Source organism: Lampetra fluviatilis, chromosome 13 (genome assembly GCF_964198595.1).
Source record: "Lampetra fluviatilis chromosome 13, kcLamFluv1.1, whole genome shotgun sequence".
Taxonomy (NCBI): Eukaryota; Metazoa; Chordata; class Hyperoartia; order Petromyzontiformes; family Petromyzontidae; genus Lampetra; species Lampetra fluviatilis.
This window is the reverse complement of record NC_136287.1, coordinates 8,010,934-8,028,179: the sequence shown is the minus strand read 5'-3', so window position 1 is coordinate 8,028,179 and position 17,246 is coordinate 8,010,934. Positions and strand designations below refer to the sequence as shown.

General features: G+C 41.7%; 2 protein-coding genes across 7 annotated transcripts in view; one reads left to right on the top strand and one right to left on the bottom strand.

The window, feature by feature from the left end:
- The window catches only part of AGTPBP1 (ATP/GTP binding carboxypeptidase 1), a 62,416-nt gene extending 58,569 nt beyond the window's left edge, over window positions 1-3,847 (bottom strand). The window contains exon 1 of one of the 5 annotated variants that reach the window (XR_013637313.1): window positions 2,961-3,282. The gene's annotated coding sequence lies outside the window, so the exon portion shown is untranslated. Of the gene's footprint in view, window positions 1-2,960; window positions 3,283-3,313; window positions 3,718-3,769 lie in introns of those variants that run through there. The other 4 variants (XM_078862232.1, XM_078862233.1, XM_078862231.1 and 1 more) reach the window with 4 other exon arrangements.
- A 206-nt stretch (window positions 3,848-4,053) lies between these two features.
- On the top strand, window positions 4,054-16,096 carry NAA35 (N-alpha-acetyltransferase 35, NatC auxiliary subunit). 2 transcript variants are annotated; one of them, XM_078862237.1, is made up of 23 exons: window positions 4,054-4,311; window positions 5,190-5,322; window positions 5,436-5,469; window positions 5,869-5,983; window positions 6,202-6,276; window positions 6,531-6,698; window positions 7,341-7,407; window positions 7,496-7,539; window positions 7,698-7,748; window positions 7,866-7,949; window positions 8,140-8,254; window positions 8,426-8,604; window positions 8,830-8,889; window positions 9,023-9,129; window positions 9,674-9,740; window positions 10,097-10,195; window positions 10,755-10,933; window positions 11,773-11,909; window positions 12,357-12,424; window positions 13,201-13,341; window positions 13,493-13,615; window positions 14,856-14,936; window positions 15,078-16,096. In XM_078862237.1, the coding sequence occupies exons 1-23, from the start codon at window positions 4,309-4,311 to the stop codon at window positions 15,135-15,137; spliced, it is 2,190 nt and encodes a 729-aa protein (XP_078718363.1). In that variant the 5' UTR covers window positions 4,054-4,308; the 3' UTR covers window positions 15,138-16,096. The 2 variants fall into 2 exon arrangements, with proteins under 2 accessions (XP_078718363.1, XP_078718364.1); XM_078862238.1 differs by having other exon boundaries at window positions 4,054-4,343.
- The last annotated feature ends 1,150 nt before the right edge of the window (window positions 16,097-17,246 follow it).

Sequence of the window (17,246 nt, the reverse complement as noted above, 5' to 3'; positions counted from 1 at the left end):
ACCAGAAACAAAAGGAGTGTTATAGTGGCAAATGTTGCTCTCAATACAGTACCGCAATATATATTTTAAAAAATACAAGTTATATTGCTGTTTCATATTGCCACGCTGCCACCTCTCAAGTTGTTAGTCAACAATATAAATCAATGTATACTGCGTTAAAATGGGCCTCAAATGCACAATGCGATCTGTACAGAACTGCTATCCAACACAGAGCAAACAAAAACGTGGTCTATCAAAATTCTGTACCGTTAGCTTTTAGCGAATTTCCATTGTTGAATGCTCATTGTTGCAAAACACAAAAGCTATTCTGCCGACTGCCAACATTCATTTTTGCTCCATGTGCTTCACTGCCTACGCTACCATTGCCCTCTAGTGGATAGTTGTATATAAAACAGCATAAAACCCGTTAAAGATTGGTGTTGCACTCACAGTGAACAGAACCCTGGCTTAACACACGTAACATAAGAAAACACAAAAAAATTTCAGAACATCAATGTGTAGCCTATATAAACGTGATAGCTTTTCTGAACGTAAGCAAAAACTTATTTCTTATGTTTAGTTAAATCGGGTTAAAACAAAGGCACCATGTGTTTAAGTGTCTATGTGCCACTTAAAACGGCTTATAATCGTATCCTGTGCTATTAAGGGCCATTGCCCGAAACGTCGCCTACTATATATTATACATTTTTCCTTTTCAGGCAGTGTTATTGACAAATGTGTTAAGTGTTTTTTATTTGTGCTTGTGCACCACTGCCACAGCAACATTATTAAACAATGTTGAGCCTGTGTAGTTTCCTCCGGGCACTGTATGTACTGGGGTAGCTGCCCAGACACAAAAACACTTTCAAACTTGCCAATGCGGGCCTCAGACACAGCGGCGCTTTGCTGAATAAATGACCCGTCACTACAATAGTACGTTAGATAATCCAGTAATTGTATCTATATGTCTCCATTGGCTCAGGACAATACTCCAAAGGTCAAGCTTTCACATATGCTCATTAATATGTATACCACATCAATCATCACAGGAGATACTGCATGCCAGGTGAGCACAAAGCCACTTCCGTTTTTGGGTTAACGTTGACATTCGATGTTTAGCTGCTCAAAGATGGCAATTTGAGCGAAACATCGTATCCATAATAATGGTTTTGGGTTAGAGCGCGTAAATATAAACGTGGTTAAACATGTCACCACCCGACAGCCAATTAGTTAGGTTTGTCACGGTAACAAAACATTCCAATTCGTTACTAGTACCGTACACTGGTATGTTGGAGAGTAAACCCACATTTACAATTCGAGTACGACGTTTCGCCAGTAATTACAACTAGGTTTACTCTCCCATCACACGGGTGTGCTGTACTAGTAACGAATTGTTATGTTTTGTTGACGTGACAAACCTTACGAATTGGCTTTCGGGTGGTGGCGGGTTTAACGACACATTTACGCGATCTAAACCAAAAACCTCGATACTGTAGTATGGATATTGGTCGCGAAAGCGTACGTGTGAAACATCGCATGTTGATGTTCAATTCTGTCATGAAAACCACCGGTTAGCTTTATCGATAATAATATGATCGAAACACTAGCCTGTATAAATAATATCTTTGTGAGCGTGACAACCTTGTTGGGTTAATGACAAGAACACCGTCATAACATTACCACGTAGCATAACCCAAAAACAAATGTTTCATCGCACTGGCCACAAAAAACCTAATTTCAGGAGATAGTTCAATAAGGCAAGATATATCCCAACTAGGTGAGGCCACACATTGTTGGGACCACGTATCTATACAGGAATGGGACTTCAAAGGTTCACATTGGTCCAGCTTCTCTCTCTCTCTGTGTGCATAAAGACTGCGGGTAAACAGCCAATGCGGCCCATTATCTGTAATGGGCCTACACTAAACACAGAATTCGAGTGTATTTTTACGTGGCCATACAGATTCTGTCAATGCATTTTATATTTGTAACAATGCAAGGCAGTGTGCATTTTACATGTGCACATCTTGTGGCCAATGTTGCTTCAAGGGCCCACATCCGTAGTGTTCACACGAGGACCGTGCCTGCTTAAACAAATGTTGCCGGCAAATAACAATAAGGACCACGGACGTAGACGTTCATTTATGGTGGCGAAGCAGACCCCCCCCTCAAATGTGACGTCACAAAGCTCTGCCCCCCCCCCCCAAAAAAAACATGCTTCAAATCGCTTTAAACTATTGTCATTGTAGTGCGTATTTAATGTGGCGCTGCACTCTGATGTTGTAGGAGAAAACATTTATCAAAAAGTCTATTTAATTAAGTTGAACGTGTTGTCTACATTTATTTGAAGTTGCGCATTTTGATGTGACGTCACATTTCTCAAACCCCGCCCCCCTCGTCACGCATCGTTACAAATGTTTGACCCCCCCCCCTAGGTGCGTGACGTCATTTATGGACGGCCCCATACTTCAAGCACGTCGGTTTCATACTGCACTACGTGAACCAACTGCGCGCTCCTTGCAGCCAGGCTAACACAAACATCGTCATATGCAAAATCAACAATAGCCGATTAATAAATACACAACGCTTGATAATCTTGGTTCTTTCGGTAAAGTCACGTAGAAGGGAAATAATAAAATAATAAAAATAAAACAATAAAATTCTCACGACGTTTCGATTGCAACACAAGCAATCATCATCATATTAATCCCTGCAGTAGTCACGAAAGCTTTAAATCTAAAAATAAAACACAACGCTTGCTTAACCAAAACCTGCCCACACGCAGTTACTATGGAAACAACGTGAAATCACACCACGCACACGAGCCACAAGACACACAACACACACGAGCTCTGCGCGTTTGTCGCCCATCGTTTCGCAGAGATCAAATCGTCGCATGATGTGTGGGGGGTGTGGGGGGGTGTGGGGGTGTGTGGGTGTGGGAGGAGCGCGATTTTTAAGTTCACAGTTATAATAAATACCAAACAACGACGAGAATCCATCGCCGGCTTCTTGTAGCGATGCGCGCCACTCGTGAGCGTCAGGCCGGCCCACGTGACACTGGCGGACAGCAGCGCTTAGCCTCGCTGCGATTGGCTAAGACCCCGGTGAGCCCTCGACCAATCGCGAGCAAGCTGGCGAGGGGCGCTCCGCCAATCACCTCGCGCGTCGCCTTATGCGGTCTAGCGAATGTAATTGCGCGCGCATCCGCTGTATGTTTTTATGTATTAAATTTAAAGAATGTTAATACTATTTTTTAAAACTATTTTTTTTTTATAAAAATAAAACAATTAAATCTCTCCGGCTGGTGTTGCGAATTGTGGGTCAAACATACCTGTCAACCCCCTTATCACTCTAGATTTGACGTTTTCGTGACTGCAGTGATCCATACCCTTTGGTTTTTTCGGTAAAGTCACGTAGGTATAAAATAAAATACATTTAATCACGACGTTAATCACGACCCGCCTTATTACGTCTTTAAATCTCAACGTTCATCCCACAAAGTCCCATCGCAAAACGTAGCACGTGGGGCCGCCACCTTACTGAGGGTGGAGGGGGTGGGGTTGGAACGTCTAATCGACTTTATAACGACGACGACGACTTGGCTGTGTTTGCTGGCTGTGTTTGTTGGGTTTTAGATGTTTCTGTCTGACGACGACGTCGTTCGCTGTTGTTGACGGACCTGGCCCCGAGTAAGATGGCAGGCGCGAGTCGAAATCGCGTTTTCTTTTTTTTTAATAATTTTATTTCGCAAAACGGAACAAGCATTCGGTGGTGGCCGCCGCCTTACCGAGAGGGGTTGCGACGTCTCGTCTCCCCCTTCAATAACAACAACAACGACGACGTTTTTATGGCAAATGTCACCGAGCGACTTTGTGCCCCCCTGTGGTAAAACACGACGACGTGAAGCCCTCAGTAAGATGGCAGCGCGCGTCTTCGCGTGCTGATCGCGTTGCGCCCTCGTCGTCGTCATCATCACCGTCATCACCGTCACCACTACCACCACCACCGTCACCACTACCACCACTACTACCGTCACCGCCACTACCACCACCACCACTACCACCGTCACCACCACCGTCACCACTACCACCGTCACCGCCACTACCACCACCACCGTCACCACCACCACCACTACCACCATCACCCCCACTACCACCACCATCACTAGCACCACTACCACCACCGTCACCACCACCATCACTACCATCACCACCACTACCACCGTCACCACCACCAAAGTCTGGCGTAGCCGACTGCCTCTGCTCTGCCAGTCGTCGTCGCGTGGCGGGCGTCAGACCCGGGTCTGGGGTTTGTCGCCGCCTATGAATGGTCAGCGTCTAAAGGGGGCTTTGTTGTGAAAGGTATCGCGAGTCGTCGTCGTTGTTGTTATTGTTGTTGTTGCTGCTGCTGCTGCTGTTGTTGTATAATAGTCATCGCTGCCTGTGTCCGTGGCCTCCCCTTTACCCAGAGAGCGTCTTTGCCTTGTTCGGCACCTGCAGTGAAACAACATTGTGCATTAAGTATGCCGACATGAGGTTTGAGAATTGACGTGTTGTAATAAACCCTGAAGGTGGAGTAATGTGTGCATTGTATTTGCCTGATTCTTGAGCCTCGCTTATAGCATTCAAACCTAAGAATCAGAAAGTTGTCTCCGACATTAGTAACCTGACAAACCATAAAGGTCCCTTAATCTTTCGCGGTATCTTAGTCTGGTTCTATGAGTGCATCAAAATTCGACGCTAATAATTCTAAAGGTGCCATAGGGTCTGTGAACTTCAGAAAATAACATTTAACCCGAAGAATCCCGACGTTTCCTTCGGCTGAACTTCAGGCAAATGCATTGAACTCTGAAAATCAGAAATGTGACTTAAGTCTAGATCATGTAAATGAAAATAAAGTGATGCATTTCGCCTTTTTTTCCAGTTGTATCTTATAATGTATTCCACAAGCTGTCATCGTCTGACGGCCTTTGGAACCCAAAGATCAGAAAGGTGTCTAATCGTACTGGGAGCCAGAACCACTAATACTGTACTCAACTAAACAATAAACACCAAGCATCTTAAATGTCCCTTGTTCTGACTGAGCCTTGGGAATTAACATTCCATACAAGCATACTTCTGGCTCTGAAATTCAGGCATTAATCTTGAGCCCCAAGATTACTGGGTCAAAATGAGTGTATAGCAGTAACCATTGCGTGTTTAACACAGGAGGGCACGATGGTAGTTTGCCAAGCAACAGAAGAGGAGGAGGTGAACTGGGGCATGGGTCTGACTGAGAAGGCAGAGAAAGGCCCAACAGAGTGGATGGAGATCTCAACAGACTTTACAGACTCCTGCAAAGGTAATGCTGCCACACTAAAACAGGCCCGTGCCTCGTAATACTAAGGCACAATTCAAAAACACATCAGACTGTTTGCCTAGGGCAGTTATTAAAATGTTTTTGTCTTTTTGCAGAGCTCAAGCTGGGAGAATTAATTCATGACAAGGGGTAAGGAAATTAACGTCCTGCAGTACACCCCCTCCAAAATTAAATTGTCACAATTTGGGGTCTCCATTCAATAAAAAATAGATTTTTTGTTCTATTGACCAAAATTCAATGTTCTTAGAAAAAGTTAATACATCGCAAATAACCTATTTTTATTCACTATACAATTACATACATCCAGATAATAAGATATGTTTTAACTTGTGATTGCAAATTCCTTGTTATCTATTTTAATTGGTTTGACTTTTTAAGAATATTAATGCTGACAATATATTTAAGCCAAATTTGGAAATACATATTTTAAAATATATTTTTTATTGTATATGTCATGACATTCTTTGAAACATACCTGAAGTCAAAACAAGTTTATTGAATTATTATTTGTGTATCTGACGTATTTAGTTTTGGCTTATTTGAAGCCATGTCAGCCATCGAAATGATGGACCCGAAGATGGATGCGGGTATGATTGGCAACCAAGTGAATCGGCAAGTTCTCAACTTTGAGCAGGCCATTAAGGTAAGAACATGTCACTTTAACAGGTTATTTCCATTACCATTCACTGTCAACAAATGGTGATATGTTTAATGAAAAAGTGTTTATTCCATATGTTGTTTTTCCAAAAATAGCTGCATATTTTTAAATTGTTCCCAAAGATTTGGCTGCTTGTTCAAGATACCTGCATAAGGTATTTAACATTTTCTTACTTACCCCAGTGGATATGTTTTGTTTTATAGGAAGGTGCTGTTAAGACCAAGGACTTGACTTTATCTGAACTGATTGGGATAATTGACACGTGCTTCTGCTGCTTGGTGAGTGCATCAATAAAACACATGTTCATGCTGTTTGTTACCTACTGCAGTGTGTCACTTTACGACTTGAATGAGTGTTGCAGTTTTTATAAAGTCTGCATTGTCAAAGTGGAATAACTTTCTATCAGAGAGCACATTGCAATTGCACCTCACTGCAATTACAATGCTGCAAGTGGACAAGGAAGTTCAAATATTACACGTACTTAGGTGGTTTGATATATTAAGCAACACACTGTGTTCTGTCAAACCAACAGATCACATGGCTGGAAGGTCACTCTCTGGCACAGACTGTGTTCACGTGTCTGTATCTGCACAACCCTGAGCTGATCGAGGACCCTGCTATGAAAGCCTTTGCCTTGGGCATCCTGAAGGTGTGTGACATCGCCAGAGACAAGATCAACAAAGCATCTGTCTTTGAAGAGGTGAGTGGGACAGTTTGTTTTTTACATACAGCTTCTGTCAGAGAAATATTCTCATGTAGTATTCACCAAATCAGGTCCAGTGGCACTGTCCTTAGAGCACACAACTCCCAGTGAGAATATTCATCCTCATCAGCCATGTAAATTTACTGCTGGATGAAGGCCTTCTCAAGCCTCCACCATCTCTGACAAACCAATGATGTGTTAGTCCATCTGGCACTTGCACACGAGCTGATTTCATTGCTCCATCTCCTCGATGGATATCTTTTCGGATCCATTCCTTGGCCGCCTAGCCTTTGTTGACAGTGGGACGTCTCATTCAAATTCTGATTGTAGGTCAACTCAGCCCTACATCCCACTGGGGTCAATAAAATACTACTGTTTGAGAAGTCCGTAGTGGTTGTTATTTAAATAAACTGAACCCGACAGTAGGAATGTGGAATTTCCATCGCTGACTTGGGATAAAATAAGAGATGAGCACCACCCAATGTTCAGTTGAGTAGGAAACCACTTGACTTCGAATAATCACCAAGGCATATATCGTAGGAACATTACTTGAAAAAATATAGTAAATTATGCTAAATGTGATGTTTTAAATGCCAATGTTATTGAATGTTTACAGCTGCGAATATGGTTGTTTTATAGGAGGATTTCCATTCAATGACATATGGATTTAAAATGGCGAACAATGTGACAGACTTGAGAGTAACAGGTAATGCTGTTAACACACATTTTATCGCTGCACATCACAACAGTATATGATGTCAAAATGCATGAGCTGAGAAGTGTCTCACTTGCAGGAATGCTGAAAGATGTCGAGGATGACTTCCAGAAGAAAGTGAAGGTGATTTTATCTGCTCATATTGGCAACACAATTGAACACGCTTTTTTAAATTATTTTTGTTCATGCATTCTCATCTCGTGAAAAGTGCAATACTATTGGTATTAGTAATATACCATTTTAGTAAATAAAGTAACATGAGACAAACATTGGTTTTGCAGAATACAAGAAGCAGACAGGGGGAGGAGAGAGACCCAGAAGTCGAGCTGGAGGTGAGTGTCGATTGACATGAGAAACTCGCCTTGTAGGTGTTAGCGATGCAGTTTGGTACAGTGGTTCTTGGTTTGTGTGTTATGTATTTTACCGAATGTTACTGTTGTCATTTTCAGCATCAACAATTTGTGGCGGTGTTCACCCGGCTGAAGTTCACACGATTGCTTCTCACGGCTCTTATAGCGTTTACTAAGAAAGAGGTGAGAGCTTATAGCAATATTTATATATCTGTTTATGTCAGGTAACGGCAAACATGAATGAAATACATGTTTATTAGTTTGTGGCAATGCTTTAAAAGTCATTGTGAGCAACATTCCAGCCGATCATGGTTTGGGTTTGTTAACATGTATTTGGTTACTAATGAGCGAAATGGCCTTGTTTTCCTGGCAGATGAGCGCGGTGCAGGAGGCTCAGAAACTGATGGTGCAAGCGGGTGACCTCTTGCCCTGCATCCTTGCTTCACTCCCCTATGGCATCCAGGCCCAGACAGACTCCAGCAAGGGGGGTGAGCAGCTGTGGTAGTGTACATCGAACATCCAACGTAGACTTCTGTATCTAACGCTGGAAAGTGCATTGATGTTGTTTTATTTCCACCAAGGAAGAATTTTTTTTTTTACATTTTTTTGTTTGCATTGGAATGTAAATGTCTTTCCCCGCATATTCATGTTGGGAGCAGACCAGCCGGTGATGATGGGATTTGAGCCACTCGTCAACCAGCGACTGCTTCCCCCAACCTTTCCACGCTACGCCAAGATCATCCGCCGGGACGACATGGTGGAATACTTTCGGGCACTGATCGAGCGCATCAAGGCTGTGTGTGAGCTCATCAATCTGGCCAGCTTCCACAGTGTTCTGGTACGACACAGCACTGTAGATCCTAATTATTTTATATTTTATTCAATTGGTGTTTATAAAGCAGTGTCCCAAAGCAAGGTTATCTTAAAGCTACTGTATAGACATGACATGGTTACATTTCGGGTGAGTGAAGTTATAAGTGCACAGCCACATCAGGAATATGCTCCATTGATGTTTTAATTAATATCTGAATGTGTCTTTAACATTTTCCATTTTTTCTTCTAGGAGTTTTTCATTGCCTTCAGTGAGCAGTCTCCATGTGTGCTGTCACGGTCCTTACTGCAGGTGTGTTGTCCACAGACAGCGCTCTTTTAGCCTTTATTATATATCGTGGGCTACGACTGGTGGTTTCTAATCTTTTTTTCACCAATAAATCCTGAACTGCTCCTGCATGATTGTTGGCTATGCTGGCTGGCAGGTAACCTTCTTGGCTGACAACAAGAAAGTGTTTGGGACCCATCTACTGCAAGAGATGCTGCGTGATGCCCTCAGAGCCTTTGTGAGCCCGCCGGTGCTATCCCACAAGTGAGGCCTTGCTAGCTTTTATACACCTCAATGAGTAGCTCTCCGTTGTTTGTTTTGGGTTGCTCTGCGTGTTTGACATGATGTCGGATGTTTCGCCACCCACAAACTGAGCCACTTGAGGAACATGTGAAACGAAATATCGGAGACCATGTTGAAGAACACGCGGTACAACCCGAAACCCATCTGAAAACTATCGAGCGTAACCACAACAATCTTTGCAATGGTATTACTGAAATGTGTATTTCTGAATGTGTACATCAAGGCTCGTGGCATGTGTCTTTAATAATGCAATAAGTACCATTAAATCATTTGGGTGGAACGCAGTTCGTTTCATTGCATATTGTAATCGCATATCATGTGAAAACTACTTCAAGGACATTGAATTAAATGCACTCCGATAATTTCCTTATTAAAATTATATTGAGCGTTTCATTAAGGTTAGCCATTCAGGTTCGTTTTGAGAGTTTGCAACTCGGTACGCTTTATTGTTTGAAGTGCGATAATTATATTGAGATAACCTAATTGCTACTGTGAAACTTTTCAGGTGCTCACTGTATAACCATGCCCAGGCCAGGGAGTACGTGGAGACGTTCCTATCTCATGCTGTCAGGGTGAGTGTTCGCATCTCTTCTCACTCGACATTCATTGAGCACTCTTCAACACTACATCCCTCTTGAACCTTTGCACACCCTTATCATTGGTTTTATTCCTGAATAACATGTTTTTTCAGGTTGTGCTGCTTGTTGTTTGGCATGATATCCGTTGGTTCACTCTACATGCACCTGGAAACTATATATAATCAAGGATGAATGTGAGCTGCACCATTAAATTCCTGAAAAGTCTCCCAGAACGTGGCGCAAAACATCGTACATCATGCCGAACATTGCGCTGTACAACCTGAAAACACATCAGAGAGCTACAACGCAGTGATAATTGGTTCCTTGAACATTTTTCCTTCTGGGTGCAGCCGTTCTGCAGCCTCATCCAGATACACGGGCACAACCGCGCACGGCAGCGAGACAAGCTGGGCCACGTACTGGAGGACTTCTACACCCTGCAGGATGAGGTGGGCATTATCAATGGCAATCTACATAAATAGCAAATCATAGGTCGATGTGAGATTAAAGGTGCAGCTCTGCAATTACTTGCTCACACCTCTGCTGGCAGAAGAGCCTCTTGGAATGGCTGCCCATCTATCTGATATATATATGCCTAGAAGCAGCATAAAGACTGGTCAGTAATCGGATAGAAGTTTATCGGGCAACACCAGGTGTTGTAGGATTGTGCTGCATCTTTGCAATGCGTTAAAAGTTACCCCCTCGTATGCAAGGGTTTTCTCCAGATTCCCTCCAATGCAGGCATCGTGGTCCAACTTTGCCGAATTTTGAAGTTACCCACAAATTATTCAATTAGAATATACAAAGCGAATCATCGTTTCCCACTGCGAAAACATGACAGGACATTCAAGAAGGGAGTAATTTGACTCCATGAGGCTTTCCTGAGTAAACAAGTGTAATATTCAAAGCAATAATTATTGCTGGGTTGTACATTTTGTTTCCAATGTTGTTTGGGTGCGTACATCATGTGGGTGTAAAGAGGGCAGCGTTGTGTTTGCTATTCCGAAGGCAGAGAAGGTGGATGCGGCGCTGCACACGATGCTCATCAAGCAGGAGCCACAGCGACAGCACCTGGCATACATAGGCACCTGGGTGCTGTACCACAACCTGCGCGTCATGATCCAGTACATCCTGAGCGGATTCGAGCTGGAGCTCTACAACGTGCATGAGTACCACTACATTTTCTGGTGTGCACCTGCAGATTCCTTTTGTTGTGATAATCCATATTTGTTGTATTTGTAACAGCTGCGTAAGGTGGAGCAGTGGTGAGTGCACGGCGCTGTGAACCCAGTGGTCGCATTCGATTCCCAGCCATGGCTAACAGCAGCAGTGAGTGATATCTGAACTGGTGATGGGCCCCCTACAATACAGTCTGGAAGACCATGAAGCAGTGGATAGTTAACGTAGATTTTTATCAGCTGCTGTTGATGAGCACTTGTTCCTTATATTGTGGCGCAGCAGCTGCAAACCAGTGCTTTGTAGACAAGGCTTGCTGGATATATGCAGCGTTTCTGGAATTCCAGAGCCTGCTGGCCTGCAAAGTGGTCAGGAGATGACATTAAAGCAAGTGGGTTCGCTCAACTATCTGTGGACATTTCAATATTCTTTTATATTTGTGGATTATCTCTAGGTACTTTGGTTTCCTCCTCCGTGGAAAATAATCTTAAAATATAATTGGCCAGACATCTACTGAGAAAAGCATTGCAGCTCAGGGATAGTGTTCTGAATATGTAAATCACAGCAACATTATTACCATATCGAGATTATAAGGAGCACATTTCCCCATGTATTTTGAAGAAAAAGTTGGTGATGCTGCTTATCCCAGTGTGTGTGACCAGAGTTGTTTTATTTACACCTGACACAAGTTTGGGGCCCGTCTTTCTTTCCGGAGATTTTTATCATCTGGAGAATGCAGTGATATAGTTGTTCGGCCAGTTCAGGCACCATGCATCCTAAGCTTCCTTTATGTCCTCAGTCATAGAGGGTCTTTTTGGCAACTTGCTGTGTTATATTCGGTGCCCCACAGGTACCTGTCAGAGCTGCTTTACGGATGGCTCATTTCCACGCTCTCACGAGCTGACGCAGCCCAGCTGGCCGAGGAGAAACTATCTGAGGAGACTCAGAAGGGGCGGAGCAGCAAGAAGTCCAAGAAAAAGAAAAGGGGTAAGTTAACAGCAGGAGTCTTTCAATGTTTCCCTCATTGTATTGGAACGTTTCTGTTCAATTGTTTTGATACTTTGAATGGTAATCTGTAGCCTGAGGATTTAGTTACGTACAGTCATTTTTAATGTTGCAACTTTTTTCAAAATGTAAATTTTGTTCCTCAAATATAAGAAATGTTCAATGATCTTTGTATGTATGAACTTCTTTCGCACCATGCGTAGCTAACAGTGCTAATCAGAGGTGCGTGAAAATGGTCATTTTTATTCAATTGTTTTACCTGGATAATCCCTTGAGATGGAATGTCTCAGTTACAAGACTGCCCAGGGTGTTCTATGTTGTACCGTTGCACTTATAACAACTATGTAAAAAAAAATCAAGTCGCTTTGATAATTTTTGAATCTATGAATGTGCAGAAATAACACAAATGTGATATTGTATTGGTTTTAGCACGACCACTTGGAAAAGAAATCGCAATGAACCAAGCCTATCAGAGCTACTGTGCAGGCATGTATAAGGCAAGTGCTAAACATATGACACACTTTATTCATACACATGGGGGTGTATTATATCATTCTAGCAGGAACCCACAGAACTTCTGCAGTAAAGGATGGTGAATATGAAGATTTCATAAACTTGGAAATAATGCATTTTCATACTTATAAGCTGAAAATAAATAACAATTATTCACGATTGTACATGTATTACAATGCATGTCATTGATAAAAGTAATTAAAAAACAATCTGGGCAATGGTTCGCAGTAAACACTGGCAAAGAGCGTTAGAGACAAACAAGATTCATACAGTAGGATGAAACAAAACTTCAGGAAACACAGGCTGCACTCTCTACCCACTGCCAAATCCCATGTGATGCCATCAACCCCTTGTCATCACCACTCTCTCCAGCTCACCCATGTCTTGTGACGCCATCAGCCCCTCTCCTCACTACCTCCTCCTCACCAACTAACCCCAATTTTGCGTGACGTCATCACCCTTCTGCTCTGACTCACCAGCGTTGCGTGACATCATCACTCCTCCCCTCTCAACACCCCAGCATCTCTGACGTCATCAACCCCTCCTTTCCACCTCACCCCAATCTTGGGTGATGCCATCAGCCCCCCTCTCCCCAGCCAGCCAAACTGTTACTCTTTATTTTAGGTATGTTACAGACAGACAAACAAGCATATTATTATTATCATATGGAAATAAGATATTAAAGCTAAATATCGTAGGAACATATGGATATTGACCATGTGATTTAAATGTCAGTTTTGTTGTGTTCCCCCTTGGGCAGGCAATGGTGGGCTTTGACCTGGATGGGAAGGTAGTGAAGCCCACTTTTGAGCTGGATGGCGAGCAAGTCCGCTTCGAGCACCGCTTTGCGCCCTTCAACAGCGTCATCACCCCACCGCCCGTGCATTACGCACAGTTCAAGGTGTCTACTGCTCCCAGCACTTGTCGTGGATTCCAGGAAGAGAGAGTGTTTATTGCACTGGTTACGTTTGGTTGTGGCGGCGTTAAAAAAAAAGTGTAACAGTGGTGCACTGGTTTAAGAACAATGAATGCATTTGCTGTTTGTTTGCAAGGAAATGACAAATCTGGCCAAGTACAACCCCCCACTGCAGGCTGAGGACTTCTACAACTCTGCTGGGAAGCACTTCCAGCAAACCAAGCTCATCCTCGACAACATGGCCAGCCCAGATCCTGAGGTTAGCAAACATTTTGCACAGTCCCCATTCTAAACCCCACTCTATAGGGTAATTCACTTATAGATACCCCACTAATTCCTAATTACCGTGATCCGGTCCAGTACGTGACTGGTCGATGTGGAGCAATCACATGCCCTCCCCCCGTGTATGCCTGACGTAACTTTGTTGGAATTTTCATTTTAGGGTCATGTCAAAGAGCACATGTGCATGTGGAAAAACCATGAGATATGTACCTTAGCTTGCACACCATTGAATGTTGTAAGCAAATCACTCTGGCTATGTTGGTCAAAGTGTACCAAGAGAATGTAAAAATATTTCATTTGTGTTGAGATTTGTGGAAGGCATATAGCTGGTCTTAAATAAAATGGAAACACGTTGTACATCAAAGCCTGTTCCTTAACCTATCACAAGTCTCATTGGCTTGACATGGCAAGCTTTCATGAAGTCTAAAAAGCTGAAAACTAACACAAACCCTTTAACTCCACACCATATAAACTTAATGTATCCTAACTAGAGGTTGCACCACTGTCCATATAATTATGCTGCTGTTTATGATAGCAAAAACTGTATAAGAAACATGTAATAGACAAAAGTTACACTGTATGTATGTTGAACTTCTTTCTCACCATACTTAGCCAACGTGCTAATCAAACATTCAGGAATAGTAAGTGATATGGTCACAGTATGCAGACTTCAATTACACTGGTCAACAAAAAAAAGTTTTTTTCTGGCCTGGACTTTTGCAGCTGTTTTAGACTAATTTCAGGGTGCTGATTCCAAATCTGATCTCAGATTTGCTCTATCACATCTAATTTTTATGCCATTTTCATTGATTTTACCCGAAATTAACTCTGTCACTTATGATTGCAAGTTGTTGCGAGTCAGTGACTACTTTAGTGTTAAAATATGGTGCTGTATTTTTAGGATAGTGTGTTTATAAAATCATTTTATGTAGATATCCACATTTATTTAATATTTTTCTTCTGCAGTTTTAATTGAAAATGCAATATTTGATATCTCAAAAACCTGATGTGATAGACAAAAACTGATGCCAGATTTGGAATCAGCACCCCAAAATTACAATAAAACCGTTGGAATACCTTATGCCAGAAAAAGTGTGATGACCAGTGTTATTAAACATGCATAAATAACATTTCAGAATTTACTCAAGTTTGGTTGGTGCAATTATGTACTGTTTAAATAAAAATACAGAAATTGAAGATTCACTTATTTTTTACAGATCAACAGTCTGCTCAAGATTGTCAAGACCAACTATGTTGTAATGAAGCTTCTTGCTGGAGGCCACAAGAAGGATTCAAAGGTAAACCATTCTGCTACACTTACCTACTGCAGTCTATTGTAACTTCTTAGTCTCTACTGCATACCACAGTTACATCAGAACTGCCATATGTATCACTGGAAGTACATACACATACTGATTGTACCTTGTTCTCCTTTCCAGGTTCCTCCAGAATTTGATTTCTCAGCACACAAGTACTTTCCTATCATCAAGCTTGTGTAAACCCGTGCAAGAGACAGAAATTAAAGAATATAAAGTGGAACTGCCTAGATTTTTAATAATGTCAATTCAAATGTTTCTGTTCAGCAACTGCCATACTACAGTTCTATTATTTATATATATATAAAACTTTAAATGACTCGCTACACACCTTTTATGAGCGATGTAATGGTTAAAGAATGGCCGATACAAAGGAGTCTACTATAAAATAAAAACATATCTGCACCAGCCAAAGTTGATGTGTGCAAGCCATAAAGCAATCATTAAAATACTTTCTAACAGGACTGAATACAGTTAGCATTCTGCAACATTGAGATGAGGATTGCTCGTATTGTTTTCCTTTGTAAAATTATTGCATTAATTGGTTATTGGAATTGTCAGTTCTTTATGAAAAAATGAACAAAAGTCCACTCCCCTTTGCCTACATGGAGCCCCATGAGCATCGTTAAGGTGTGCTTCAATTTAGATTGTTCAAGTCCGAATTTCATGTAACTACCGTTTGTAAGTTCATACACATTTGATCTGCAGTATTTGTTAAAAGTATTCCTAAATATGCTTTGAAATATATGAAATCAAATGATTAAAAGCAACGAGCCTACTATGATGTCTGCTGTAAAATACCTACGTGAACACTGAACGCTTATCAGGATTTACCTTGAAGTTGAGTATAAAATGGTTGTCCTTTTTTTAACGATTTGTAAAAACATAACAGATTTATTTATTTGCCAATACATTTTTTTACAATGTGATGCACTGATATATGGACCCACAAGAATCACAGTGACATAAAAACCTGTCAAAAGGTTTTTTATCCTGTGATCTCGGTGTACATAAAGTCGTGTAATGAAATTAATGGTAACTGTTGATGACATTTTCACCTGTAATTGATCCTTGTGTTTGGTTGAGATTTATAAGTTTTCTGTTTCCATGTGTTTAATAAAAAGTGCAGCAAGCCTCTAAAGGATATGTTTGTCATTTCAGAATTTTACTATATAGAACCTATGCAATTTATTACAAATCTGTGATGATACTTTGACAGTGGTACACAAGCACATTTATCAATAATAACTGCCAAAGAGGAATATATATACACAGTATACTAGGAGACAGTTTGGGAAAATGACCCTACTTCATAGAGTAGGAAACCCTTTGCCTAAAACATCGTCTGTTGTAAGTTTTCCAAATCAGGGAATTGTTATTAATCGGTTTTTTTACATTGACAATTGTACATTGTAGGCCTACGTGTGAATGATTGTCAAAGAAATAATGTAATATTCCAAAGAGGATTTAGGACAGATAAAACCTGAAGTCGCCAATTGGCTCCGGGGTATAAAATGTCAGATCATAGGACTGGTAAACCGGGTTCTCAAGTGTAGCGAGTTGTTGATCACCCCAAAGATCGCAAAAAAACACTTTGTTTTTTCAATTTATTCCAGCTCCTAAAAGATTTTGTTCGGCATGCGAAGAAAGCTCTTTGCTCGGCACATACAAGTTATGCCCCGAGTGTGGATGAATAGGCCGATTCTAATGTTGCGTGTGGCAATAAGTTCAGGAGTTTAAATGCCCATGTCGAGGTCTGCTAGCCACGAGAGTGCTTCAGAAGAGAGTTCGTGTAGTTTCGCTACTCCGTTGAAGGAGCGCAGCATGCGGTGGTTTACGATGTGGTGCAAGTTCGGGTGGGAAACTGGAGCCTTCTCGTGGCCCACATTCTCCTCTACATGTTCTCATGTTACCCTAAACACAATGTCATCTCGGCGAAATTGACTTAAATCATTAGAATATGCCGATTAAAGTGGTTTCAAAGTAACAAAATACAGACAAAATATCCCCTTTCATATATCTGGCTGTCCACATAAATACCAGTATTTTTACTCTTCCTGCCAACCACAAGGCATTCTTCGAGTGCATAAGTTCAACATTATTATGTGATGTGATCGTATGTGGCTATTCTATAACGAGGGTTCCAAATAAAGATGTATTTATGACATGCACTGAAAGTTGTTCAGAAAGTAATTGGGGTAGGTCAAAAGTAGGTCAAACGTGTCACGTCTTAAAGATATTCTTTACTCGTTGAACCAAATTCGTTCAAATGAGTTCACGCACAGCAAATAA

Bases quoted from the DNA above. Each gene is read 5' to 3' on its own strand.
- NAA35 (XM_078862237.1), top strand. The intron at 11,910-12,356 runs GTAAGTTAACAG...TATTGGTTTTAG, and splicing joins GTCCAAGAAAAAGAAAAGGG to CACGACCACTTGGAAAAGAA. The intron at 13,616-14,855 runs GTTAGCAAACAT...TATTTTTTACAG, and splicing joins TGGCCAGCCCAGATCCTGAG to ATCAACAGTCTGCTCAAGAT.